The 13447-nt window shown below is 39.9% G+C and overlaps 1 protein-coding gene across 1 annotated transcript; it reads left to right on the plus strand.

The window, feature by feature from the left end:
* The first annotated feature begins 337 nt into the window (after positions 1–337).
* Positions 338–9502, plus strand: lins1 (lines homolog 1). Its single transcript, XM_084722166.1, has 6 exons — positions 338–728; positions 817–906; positions 1976–2108; positions 3801–4397; positions 5190–5376; positions 8704–9502. The coding sequence occupies exons 1-6, from the start codon at positions 375–377 to the stop codon at positions 9449–9451; spliced, it is 2109 nt and encodes a 702-aa protein (XP_084578292.1). The 5' UTR covers positions 338–374; the 3' UTR covers positions 9452–9502.
* The last annotated feature ends 3945 nt before the right edge of the window (positions 9503–13447 follow it).

Here is a 13447-nt window from a genome sequence, read left to right on the forward strand (position 1 = left end):
TGATATTCAATTACGTTGTTCCCGTTTTTGTTAAAAAAAAAAACGTTTAAAAAGTTAAGACTTCCGTCTGAATATATCAAAATAAAAGTCTTACTGATAAAATTGCAACATTTTCTTGCCTTTCCAAATTGTATTTACATTAAGCGTCAGTCCATGTGTTCTGTCATAAATCTAGTGTTTATATATTGAGATTTAGTCCTCCAGGATGGAACGAGTTGAAATTTACTTTATTTTGAAGGCTCATTTGGCTCGCCTCCGGTCTGATTTTGTTCACTCTCGGTGACTTGGCTGAGCTTGTTGACCTATTTGTTGTAGTGCTGCTTCCGTGTGTATCACATGGCAGGTCCGTACGGAAGAGTCAGCAGCAGCGTGTGATGGAGCAGCATGAGCACACAGCAGAGAGCTGCAGGGACACATCCTCTATCAGAGAGCGCTTTGATCGTCTCACAGATGTGTACAGGTCTTTGCAGACCTCATCGGGTCCCAGACAAAGTGCTGCGGAGGTAGCCAGTTTGATATTCTCCGGGGTGTGTGGTGGACTGCCAGGTGAGGACAGAGAGCATTACCATGACAACAGCGTGGAGCTGACCTACATCAGTGTGACTCTGGTGGAGAAGATCACCTCCAGCCTGACGTCTCAGCAGAGCCTGCCTCCAGCTGTCGCCTCAGCTGGAGGCCTGGACATCCACAGGGTGTTGTTTCAGGACATGGATGTCATGTCAGTACTTGTGAGTGGCCCACTCTCCTCGTCCTGCTGAGTAAAACCACAAATGAATGTTAACATGATAAACATTTACATCTAACACTGTTCCACAGCTCCACCAGTTCCAGTCTGAGGACCAGATCGTCTCACATCTGGCTGCCAAGAGTGTATCAGCATGTGTCTTCTATCATCTGCATGAATCTGTGAGTTCTCAGGGACATTTTAAAGACACTGAGTCAAGTTTGCACAGAGAACTTGTTCAGTTACTTAATTTATACATACAATCTTTCTATTTTATCTTTAAAGGACAGTTCACCCCCAAACCAAAAATATTACATTACACATTACATCTTATTCCTCTTACCTGTAGTGCTATTTTTCCATCTAGATTTTGAGCTGCAGAGTTTTGAAGATATCAGCTGTGAAGATGTCTGCCTTCTCTCCAATATAAGTGGAACTAGATGACTTGTAGTGTCCAAAGCAGGAAAAGAGAAAAATAGAAAACATTTAAAAATTCAACAGCAGTAACCATCTTTCCAGGAATCATAACCTGGCAACTCAGAATAATCCACACATCTTGTTGTGGGCAGTTTCATGTAGGAAATTGATGGACTTTATGCTTTTCTTTGTCATCTATGATAAACAGTCTTTGTCAGGGGTAGGATTTTTTAAGTTTGAGACCCAAAAAAGAAATTTCATGTCTCCCTACAAGCCCACAAGTCGGGGGACAGAATGTCAAAACGTTAAAAGCAGCTAACAATTTAATGTACACAGCTTCTGAGCCAGACACTCTGGCATAGCAAAAAGGAATGCACATCTTCTATCTATGCACATCTTAATTAGGCTAAATGAATTCTCATATCATAATATTTTTATGCATTTTACTCTGTTGTTTTGCATCCCAATAAAAACAGGCCCATGTGGTCTGTGACCCATTTTAGGTCACAAACTTAAGTTTTGGAAATGTTGATGGGTTTTGGATTGTTGGTTGTACAAAAGAAGCAATTTGAACATTTATTTTTTTAGACTAAATGATTACTTAATCCAAAATGAAAATCATCAGTCACACATCTAGAAAATCTAGGAAAGACTGAGCTCTGTGTGCATATTATAACATCACAGGAAGTCTAATCAGGGTTCTTTCTCATAGAAACGGCATGAAGTTACTGACACTGTGTCAGTGAGTGGCAGTGTGTGCAATCAGCTAGCTTTGTATAGCAACACACTGACATATGTTATAACATTAAATATGATTATCCTTTGATTTCTCAGGGTACCATCAGTCCTGTGTGGGAGCAGAGATGTGTTCAGGTGTTTCACAGCTCAGGCCCTGGTCCTGAACTGGACGCCTGTCTGTGGTCTCTGACTGAGGTCTTAAAAAGACTTCTTAAAGCAGCTCAGCGAGGTAAAAACACTTACTTTTGTGCATTCACACTGTGAGCAGCAGCTGTGTGTTCATATAGCTTGGCTCTGAATGTCAGCCAAACTCCCAATTATCTTAGTATTTTATTATCTCACAAAAACATATTGAATTGAATTGACTCATCAAGTTGCAAACTAGTAACTCAACCCAGTTTTAAAGCCTCTTAAAGGTCCAATATGTCCAATTTTTTGGGGGGCGGGGGGATTACAAGAAATCAAACACTAACTCTAGAGAGGATCTTTCATGTTTTTTGCAAGCTTTGCAGCCACCTTCATGTCTTCTACATGCAGGCCTGCTGTTGGGACCCAAGACATAGCAGGGGCTCATGCAAAGCTCCATGGTTGACCCATCAATGGGTACATTTTACTTACTTAAAATGTTTCGTCAAAAATGATGGGCTCAGAAAATAAAAGCCAGGGTACAGAGAGCACAAGAAAATGTGAGGAGCAGAGAGGCTATGGTCAAATTTATAGCAAAAACAAGTGTGAAGGAGCAGGCGAAGCTGAACGTGGCAAGTGAGGAGCTACACAGACTAGCAAATAAAAGTTGCAGCAGCCTTTAGGTAATATCAGCACATTTACTTCAGCAGGTTAAAAAACTGCCAGCCATATACTCTATACAATATTTCCGTTCTGCACACAATTTGAACAAAACTTTGACTGATGTAGGCCTCAAGATTGAATTTGATAGATGATGAGTGAATTTAATTGTTCAAACAGTCTGTTTAAAGGGAATTTCTAGATTTTCTTATTCACATTATACATGTTAGAACACAGCTGCTGAACAGAGAGGGACAAAAAAGCAGACAAAAAAGCTCCCATTTGAGGTTTTATTTGCGTTATTATGTGAAGTTACGAGCTCCTGGCTCCTCCACAGACTCCTTCTCATACAGTCACCATCATAAATACCCATAATTCATCACACATCCACCATGTAATACACATCTAGGTATAACAAAGCCAGTTAGAAAAATACTCTAATGAAATCCTTTCAAAACAACAATCCCAGTCATCCAGACAAGTTATAAAGCTGCAAATGTTTAATTAAACATTTTACCAGCACTACAATCACCAAAATGTCTGGTCATTGCATATACAGTATGTCAGAATTGATATTCCACTGCAGCGTCTATGGCTGCAAGCTGTTAAACCTGCTGACTGGACTGAGAATGTGATCAAAACTGCTCATGTTTTCCATGAACACTGACTTAAAAAAGGTCTAATCTGTGTTTAGGTTTTTAGAAAAATTGTTAAAAATACCATCCTGTCACCGTCCTCTGGCTCAGGTGGCTGAAATATGTCTGGACATGTCCAACACGAAGCAAATATGATGGAGTGTCCATATTTTAGGTTGTTTTCAGGTCATAGTGGTGTTTGACAGTGAGACAGCGGAGCAGACACACCCCCAGTGTTTCAGAGAAAACTGCTCATTTTCTCATGATTTTATACACTTAGAGATTTTTTTAATCATTCAAATTTGTCTGGGTGGTTAATAGCAGATGTCTCTGTGGTGTGACAAACTCAAAACATATGTTTATTGTTGCTTTACGTGGACTTTAAGATTGTAGTTCAGAATAGTTTGAAATGAGCTAAGAGCAACAGGTTGCTTGCAGTGTGATTTTGTTGTGTTGTTGTGTCTGATCTCTCATTGTGAATGTGTGTTTTCTTCCATCAGACCTCGTTGGGAAACTTGTGGCAGCTTTTGACTCCAGCCTGACTGTTTTATGTTCAAAGTTTCTCCCTGAAGAGAGACCAGAGGCGGCGCAGCGTTTGATGGATCTTAGCAGCAGAGACTGGGGAACAACTTTCTGTCTCCTGCTGGACCTGCTGGAGGTCCTGACTGCGTCCTGTGTGACGTGTGGAGCTGGTGTGTGTCTGCAGAGTCAGAGACTCGTCTACACTCACTCCTCAGCTCTCCTGACGGCAGTCAGCTGCTCCTCGCTGTATTTTGTCAAGAAGCGAGCGATGCTGCTGCTGAAGAGAGCCATGCTGCAGAAGGCTGGAGAGGACTGGACTGTAGGAGGAGAGCTGCTCACTGGGCTCAAATATGAACTCTTCAGCTCTGATATGAGTGCGCTGGCTCACAGTGTGTTAACAGCAGTGGCTGCTGATTGGTTACACGGTGTTCAGGTGGAGTCTGCCTCTTTCTTTGGGGGGACCAGACACATCAGAGGTGATGAAGGTCAGAGAGCAGACTGTGTGATGCTCAGAGCTGTCAGCCTGCTGCTGCTCAAGTCCATGGAGCTTCACATCCAGACTGCTGCTGGAACAGGTGAGGATCCATGATGAACTCCAGCACACATACAGTACAAACTGTATGTGTTGTGTTTCATGCTGGATTGTTTGAAAGAGTCGGTGCTTGAAAGCATCGAGTCTGAAGTGAACTCATTTGTCAGGATGATTTTATGATGCGAAGTGGGGCCATTACAAACAGCTGAGGGAGGGGGGCAATATTCTGAGAAGAAACTTTTTAATTTCTAAGATTAAAGTTGTAAATTTACAAGGAAATCACTTGATTATTCCCTGGGATCATATTGGTACATTTATGAGGAAAACTCACAAATTTGCAAGAAAAAGCTTGAACATTTTCTGAGATTATAAAGTTTTAAATTTGCAAGAATTAAAAGAAGTAAAAAGTTCTACAAACTAACTGCACACTGCTGGCTCTGCACCAAACAGCAGACACACACAGTTACAGTAGCTAGTTAGTGAATATGGAGGAGCATTTAGCAGCCAAAGAACCAGATATTTCTCTCAGGAGCAACAACAGAGCTGCAAGAAAGAAAGACTGGATTAGAAATATTACATTCACCAGGTTTCACTGTGACTGCTGGATGAGCAAATTAGCAGCTGTTTGCTAACAAGTTTGCTCTATTGAAAGGTGATGATAAGTCAATGTTGTCACAGGTTTCAGTGGTTTTTGTTAAATGATGAATTAAGAGCTCTCTGTAGTAAGAAGAGGAATTCTAAACAGCCTGTATTACTGTGCTTCCACAGCAGGGGGCACTCCTGCCACATCTGAGTTAAGTTGCCTTGCTGATTCCGTCCCTGTGTCCTCTCTCAGCAGGAGTGGACGGTGCCACAGAGGTTTATGGGTATCTCCAGAGTCTGTGGGGCTTCCTGAAGAGGACCAGTGTCCATCTGATGCAGGTCACTCACCTCTGCTGCTGGGTCAGCCTGCTGTTTGGAGAACAGGACGACGACATGATGGAGGCCGCCAAAGCTTTGCTGTCTGTATTCCTCCATCACAGGTACAACACACACACACAGAGACATCTGTCTCATTCATTGTCAACAACGTGAGTTAACGGGACAAAAATGTTTGGATTTCTAACTTTAAAATGATCAATACCAACAGTCTAATTCTATGTTTTTGAGTGAATATTTATTATTTAAGGATTTATATATATGAACTATATGTAATTTATTAAATGTTATGGTCTGCTTTAAGTTTTTTTTTTCATTTCTAAACTTGCTCTGTGCCAGAAAACACTCTCGTCCTTGAGGACACAATAAAAAAAATGTTAAAAGCCTTCAAAATCTAAAACTAACAATACCTACTGATAATATAGGTGTAAAACTGTGCTATTCATCATCTTTGTTTAAAACCTTTTTTATGAAAATGCTGTCTTTTAAAAGTTGTTTCCAAGATTTCTGTCAACCTTGCGAGACTTTTTTTTTTTTTTTTTTTACAAAACCTTGATTTAATCAGGCATAAAAAGGTTTACCCATACTGTAATGACTGTCTCAACCATAACATGTCAACTCTGTAGCCCTTCTAAATCAAAGCTAAATAAGAATTATGGTTTAAAAATATTATTTGTACTTTGATTAACATTAAGAGAACTCTGAGACACTTTGAAAATAAAATGGCTGCTCACTACAGCTACAGTATGCTGTGAAATGAAAAAATTTAACATTTTGTCAACTCTGTCAGCTACATTTAATAAGAAATATAATCACTAGGAGGTTTCCCCATTACAAGGTTCAATAGGCAAGATTTTGATCTTTTAAAATATATTTTCCAGCATAGCTGAAGAGTAAAAACTCAGAATCCCCTCAAAATACAGTTTTGTCCCAGTTGTCCAGAATGCATGATTTCTTTCATATTGTGGTGGAAAATCCTTTTAAATAGCATTTACACATGTAAAGACCCTTTCCAAAGTAACCCTGAAATATACAGTTCAACCAAATTTAGCAGTTTCATAAAGCATTTAAAACAAGAAACATCACATCTAAAGTGAATGATCAGATAAAAGGGGGCGACAGGAGGTTGTCTTCTTAATTCTGGATAGAAGCACCCTCAGTGTTTTCAGTGGATTATGTTCAGCTGTGTTTCCTCCTGTTCAGATTAACTCGTTGCCAGAGGATCAGACACCTCAGACTCTGCAAAATCCAGCACACAGCTGGCAGCGTGGATACCTTCGTTAAATTACTGACATTTTTCAACAGACACCAGGATTTAGCAGTTTACTGACCTCGCTTCTACAAACCCCATTTTGTATTTTGCATATGGACTTTCATTTACTGGGCTTAATTAACTTCACTATTTAACTTTGCTATTTTCCCATGTTTTTGTGTCTAAGTGATTAATGCAGACAACAGGTTTTGAAATTGGTCCAGGATTGAGTGAGACGGCTGCAGCCGGCAAAATGGGCTGCGGTGTAATCCTTCTGTGCAACTGTGCACCGTCAAAGTACTGAAAGTGTCTGTTTTGCCACTGAGAGGCTCAGGTTGTTTTTCTAAGTGTCTGACAACATTATGGAAAAGATCCCTGCAGAGATAGATCAGACAAGATCCTTTTTGTTTAACCAAAAACAGACAATTAGCCTAAATCCCTCTTGTCAAAGCCACCAGACTCCATTTACAGAAACGGTAATTAAACACAAACTAAACACACAGTATTAAGCTCTGTGGCCTGGGATTTTATAACTGAACTATGACCAGGACAATGCACACTTTGACTTTTCCTGACTGTGTGGAAATTGTGTTTTCACATCACAGATGAATGAAGAAAAGCATTGATGAAAGTCAGAGAGAGTAAAAGTCTGCTGTCTGCTCCTCGCAGCAACACAATGTATTTTTACAAGAAAAGAAACAATTTAATGTGCTGCATTTAATGCCGACTTTACAAGAAGGCACAACTGATTAAGAATATGCATTGTTAATTTTAAGCGGTGGCTTGCTGAGACACAGACACAGTCATCATTCAATCATTCACTAATGTGTGTAGAAATGTTCACAAAATAAGTTTGCTAGCCAAATTTCTGGTCAGTTCTATTCTTACCATCCTGTGTGTGTTAGTTCATTCTGAACTGACAGGCTCGTCCCTGAGGTCTGCAATCTGCATACTGCCATGTTCCCATTTCTCTATATGAGGACATACGGTTGCACAGAAGAGTATCATGGAGAAAGTAGTGAAGTAGTTGTGACATCACATTCAGACAGATTCAGGTGTTGCTGTGGGCTGTCATCATTTGTGCGTACTCATGGTCTGAAACTGTTCTACAATTGACATGAGAAAATACTGATGAATCCCAGATTTGTGCATAAAATGTTCTTACACATGATTTAAGCACAGTTTTTTGTGTTTTTTTCACAATGAAAGACATAACCATATTTTGCCTACTTAATGTATAAAACGTGCACGGCCTGGTGTGCATGCTTGTGTGTGTGCACCTGCATGCTTGAGCATGCACACATGCGTGCTTGTGCATGTGAGTCCCTCTCATCCCTGCATGTTTTCAACATGGCAACCTAGTGAGTAACTTTCTTGTGTTACATCTAAACAGTCACTAAAATACGTTTCTGTTAAATCGGTGATGTAGTGTCAGAATATTGAGCCACACTGCTTAGTCTGACAGTTTGATTTGAGTGTCTGTTGGAAACAGTCGTGTTTATAAAAGGAAGCTTAGATTTGTTGAACTCTCGTGAGATTGACAACGTGGTGATTTCAGTGCTGGTCCAGGTTTTGAGATAGAAAACATCAGGTTATGGTTACAGAGTGTTTCAGTTCAGGTTAAAATGATCTTTTTTGTGAGATCTTTCACAGATCTGGGGTTCCTTTTTAGATATGAGAGCCAAATGATGGCAGCCTGGTTACAAACTTTCTCTTTTTACAACTACAACAACAGTCACTAAAATGTGTTTCTGAAAACATTTTAATCAAGAAATAGGCAATGTAGTTACAGAGTTTTGATCCATACACAGTTTTACAGTTTAAGTTTTGTGAGCAGTGTGAGTTGGGTGACATTTTTTCCACCAATTTAATTGAAAAAAATGAGGCATGCATTTGTTTTGGTCTGAAATGCTGGTGCCCTACAGTGACCTCTAGGATAAATGTAATATATAGCACCTTTAAGTAGGCATCCGTTCACTTGTGATTGGATCACTCAGGACACATGTTAATTCCAGGTCTGAACAGGGCCTTGAACAGATGTTAATCAATATTCATAAGACACGAGTGTAGTGTGACTTCACCTTAACACCCCTTCAATCAGAGGAGAGAAACCAAACAGTGAATCAGCTGGTGTCATGTGACAGACTGATCTAAGAGAAGTGCTCGTGTCTCCCTGCAGACTGTGTTCTGGCTTGGATGATGTTGCCATGCTGGAGGCGGCCTGCGCCTCTGGCTGCAACCCTCACTGCCACTTCCTGCTCCTGCTTCAGAGCATCTCCTTCGACCACAGCATCCTCCTCGACTTCCTCATCTCCACGGAAACCTGCTTCCTAGAGTACTTTGTGCGGTACCTCAAGTACCTTCGAGCTGACTGGCGGGGCTTCACCGCAGCGTGTGGACGAATCGGCGTGTCACACCGTCAGCCTTCACTGCAGAAGTCACTCACTGCCTCACTGACGTGTAAAGCTGAGCCAGATCGAGTTGGATTCCAGCCCGGGGCGGTTGTTTCACCAGTGGAAACGATCAGTGTGGCGCCTGGGCTTCGCCTCGTAGAGTACGGTAGCTCTGATGAGTCTGATCCAGAGAGCATGGATACTCAGGATGAACCAGGGACGTCTGGATGTGATAAAAGTAGCGTCTTGAATCTAAACCAGGACATTAGTGGACTTCTAGTACCAACTGGGCAAAAACAACGTGATTCCGCTCACTCAACAGGACTGCTGAGTCCAAACATGGCTCCTCTGTCCAGACAGGTGATCAGTGAGACATTAGCCAGAGCGGTCGTCTGTCTGTCAGAGCTCAGAGAGGTTGTGACGAGGCTGCACTCAAAGAAACTCTTCCCATACAACCCGTCTTCACTCTTAAAGCTCTTAACACAAGTACAGAACTGTTCCCAGCAGTCACATCTGTCACACTTCAATAAATGATAAAGACATATGCTGAAATATGTTTTGCTTGGTTTTGTGTTGACATAAAGTGAAATCTAAATGGTTAGTAAGTTTGTCTGTGACTTTGTTTGTCTGTTAGTCAACCTGTGGATATTAGGCATGTCCAGGGTGTCTCCCTGCCTTTCTCCTAGTGCGTGATGGGACAGATCACGGATCGGCATTCACAGCCGCCCAACAAACAACTGGACCCGCCGACAGGAGGACAATCATACTCTACTTCGAGTGATCGCTGATGATGATGATGGTGTTTGATGATGGGACAGGCAGGTGAGTAAAGACTAGGAACGGAGAGGTGAAGTCACGCTCCACACCATGCAACCTAACAATCTACAGTAGTCAGTGGTGTGAGATATTATTTATTGATCCTAATTCTTTTAAATTATGTTGTAAGTTGACAAACACCTGTGTAATTCATGCCACAATTCACTGACCAAAGTTATTTTTCTGACATAAGGTCACATGGGGCGCACCGGAAAGGAATGATTTCAATTCTCTATAGAGATGAAATGATGAGTCAATAAATCAGTTGTTCCACTGGCTTAAATTTAAATAAGTTATAATCAGTTGTCCAAAATCTGTTGACACTGCTTTAAATTGATCTTTGACAAGGTTCATTTATTGATCAATTTACAACACAGGGTTTCATAACAAGATATTATAAAGATATTATAGTCCCTTTGTTTTTGTACTCACAAAAACAAAAATTCTACACAAAAATTAATATACAGCACAGTTTTAGTCTCTAGAGGTAATTTACATGTTCATGACAACTGTACAAGGGGTGAGTTTTTATATAACTCACCTGTTTATTTTATTATATGAAGTCTTAAAGTTATGTATAATTGAGGCCATGCCTCAGCTCCACCCATTCTGCACCTCTTTGACCAGTTTTTGGATTAGCTGGATGTTAGACAAAGTGAGTTTCACAGTAGAGTGGTGAAGTCACACCTCTTCCACTTTGCCCCATGGGATCTAACTTTGGAAAAAATATGAATGTAGTCTATGGGGAGAGAGAAATTACTTTTTGATCTTTGAACTGTGTCACGAGTTCACACACGATGTTTATTAATTTTAAAACATAATTTTACAAGACAAGAAAGTCACAATTTGTGGTAGGTTTGACTTATTTTAGTTTTGTCTGAAGCCACTTAGTGAACTACATCTCTTGTCTTGCACAAAATACGTTACCAACATGTCTGTCCCTTATAACATTTTCTTACTTTAAGTGTTAACCCAGCGACTCCTTTCATGGTTCTTTCATCAGCTGCAAAGAGAATAAGAGTAAGACGTGTTGTTGTGTGACTACATCCTTGTATGAAAACACACAGGCATCATAGCTTCCGTGGCTAATGTTAGCTTTTGTTGGGAGAAAGTCATGATGTCCCTGATTTGCGGAAACTGGATTAAAAAATAATTTGTCTCTCACCATGGATCACAGTTCATGTTTTTTCCCCCACACCACTTTATGGCTCTTCAGGATATATATTTAATAATATAAATAATACCGGCTCAAGGACATCAGAGGTTATGGATTTTAGACTAGAAAGCGTCCCCCAACTTCCACCTTTTGACGTCCACCTGTAAGACAGAAATCATTCAATGGCTGCTTCGCTGAATGCAAGACCTCAAATATTAAACAGTAAAATGTTAACATCTACACAATATCACTGCCAGGTAAAGAACCCATTTAAGTCTCACACATCCACTGTAGATTGTGAATGTCTGTCCCTGTCATCCACCTTTGGGTCACAGTAATGGATGGATCATTGAGAAACAGGTTTAGCAACACCACCATCCTTAGACCCTTCTTCAAATGTTGAAAAAGTAATCACAAGCTTGTCGTGGAGCAACACCTTAATAATACACTTTACATTCCATCTGTATGTATATCTGTGTGTGTTGAAGTGTGTTTGATTTGTACATTTTTAAGCCCCTTTATGTGTGGAAGCTGAAGTGCTTTTGTGGTTCTGTTTCATCCAAATAGGAACTTTCCATGTGGCTGTCATATTAATCATTAGCTTAGAGTGTCATCAAAGCACTCTATTGATTTAGCTTCACATTGACTACACTGTTTGTTCTGCCAGCACACACACACACACACACACACACACGCCCTCCTGTGATGGAGCTGACTGTACTGTAAACCCACTTTAAGCCAGCACACCTACCTGTTCTACTTATATGCTCCCACTGTTTTATATCATGTAAATGTCATCAGCATGGTGAAAATTACACGACTGTAAATCACAGATTTTAAGCTTTTGGGATCTCTTTATGATGCAGCAAATCTGGAGACATAACTTAAAGGGAATTTAACCTTTATTCCTGAACTCAAGGAAGTGACAGTTAAAATGCAAATGCTGACATGGGTCGAAGTTTTCGTTAGCCGTCCACACTGCGGCTGTCAGCGGTTCAAAACTGCTGGAATCAGACCCAGTAAAGTCCAAGAGTGATGCCAAACTGTAGATCGATTGTTGAACAGTTGTTCACCTTTACCTTGGATTGGATGAACGTCTCTTTTCTTGGGAAAACACCTGCAATGGTAACATCAGAAGTGATGCTCACTGGCTGCAATGGCTGCTGACTCGGCTGATGGCAAAGTTCAGTGTGGGGTAATCGAGGCTCACATTAAAAGGCAGATGATGATCATGATATTTTGAGTTTGTTTGGCTTCTCAAGAGAGAACATGTGCTGATGGAATCTAATTTGAAGGCCTCACACACAGAGAGGTAGACATGTCTGGACAGTTAAAAAGAAAAAGTGATAATAGTTCACTGGATCAGCAGTTCAACTTTAAGGCTTTAACATCAAGGCTACCAACAAGGTATAAAAGTAATATAGTAATAGAACAAGTAATGTAACTAATTACTTTTGATATCAAGTAATAAGTAAAGTAATATTACTTTACTTTTGTATTAGGAATAATAAGTAAAAAGTAACTTATACTTCCTGAGTAACTTGGCCAACACTGTCCAATACTGGGATTAGGGATGTTCCTGGTGACTAATTTCCTATCAATTAAACACAAATTTTAATTTAGACTAGTCGACTAGTCCAACAGTAAGAAAACACTCGGAAAGCAGTTAAAATTGAGCACAGTTTTTTACTGTCCAAAAAAGTACTGTGCATTCAGAGCCATTTGAAGCCATTAATCACAGTCTGCAATCACCAAATAGTTTTTTAAATGCCATTGAAATGTGTGACACTTTGTGCCGTGCAATACGAACACTAACCTCCAAAACATGAGGCCTACTCAAGAAATGTATCAGCTTGTCAGGCTGAAAAAGATGGCACTTTTTTCCCACTTTTGGCCAAAATCTGTCTTGAGCTGCAACTATTAAAATCTCACTTTTCACTGAGGACATTTCTGCTTATGGAGACTCGAAGATGAGCCACCATCAAAATTTAGAGGAAAAGGTACCGAGCCACAGATGTGGACTATGATGTGTATTTCAGTTGACAAAATAACTTTTGTAATTTGGTGTATAAGATAACATATTTTTACAGTTAAAGTTTTGCCGACCTACAATCTTTAGTGAGATAATTAACTTTTCTTCTTTAGATAAACTTAAATCTTTGAGTTTTAGATACTCAAAAAAAGTCATTATTTCTGTGTCTGAAAATGAAATGGTTTTAATTAAGAATGTTAAAATCTTAATCATCATTCACTTTCACTTACATGAATTTACCCAGTGATTTTTTTAAATGCAACTTTTTCTGGGTTTAAGTTTGTCCAAAGGAGAAAAGTTAATTATCTCAATTAGGTAAAACCTTTTCAAAACTGTGCTAAACTAAAAAAAAATCAATTCCAGTATGTTGCTTTTAAGTTTGAGTTTTCTCAACTTTTTCGTTTTACAGTGTAGACCTACAACAGTAGTTTAGTATTTTAATCCACAAAACTCTGCTGGAGTTTCACAGGAAAACGGTGTTGCAGAATCTTCCAAACAATGGAAGTGAATGGTGACCAGTTTACAA

Source organism: Lutjanus erythropterus, chromosome 1, assembly GCF_056507025.1.
Source record: "Lutjanus erythropterus isolate fLutEry1 chromosome 1, fLutEry1.hap2, whole genome shotgun sequence".
Classification (NCBI taxonomy): Eukaryota; Metazoa; Chordata; class Actinopteri; order Lutjaniformes; family Lutjanidae; genus Lutjanus; species Lutjanus erythropterus.

What these genes read in the sequence shown, in the direction of transcription:
- lins1 (XM_084722166.1), top strand. Translation starts at nt 375, where the DNA reads ATGGAGCAGCATGAGCACACAGCAGAGAGCTGCAGGGACACATCCTCT. An exon ending in TGGATGTCATGTCAGTACTT is followed by an intron (nt 729 to 816) that starts GTGAGTGGCCCA and finishes ACTGTTCCACAG; the next exon opens with CTCCACCAGTTCCAGTCTGA. An exon ending in TCTGTATTCCTCCATCACAG is followed by an intron (nt 5,377 to 8,703) that starts GTACAACACACA and finishes GTCTCCCTGCAG; the next exon opens with ACTGTGTTCTGGCTTGGATG.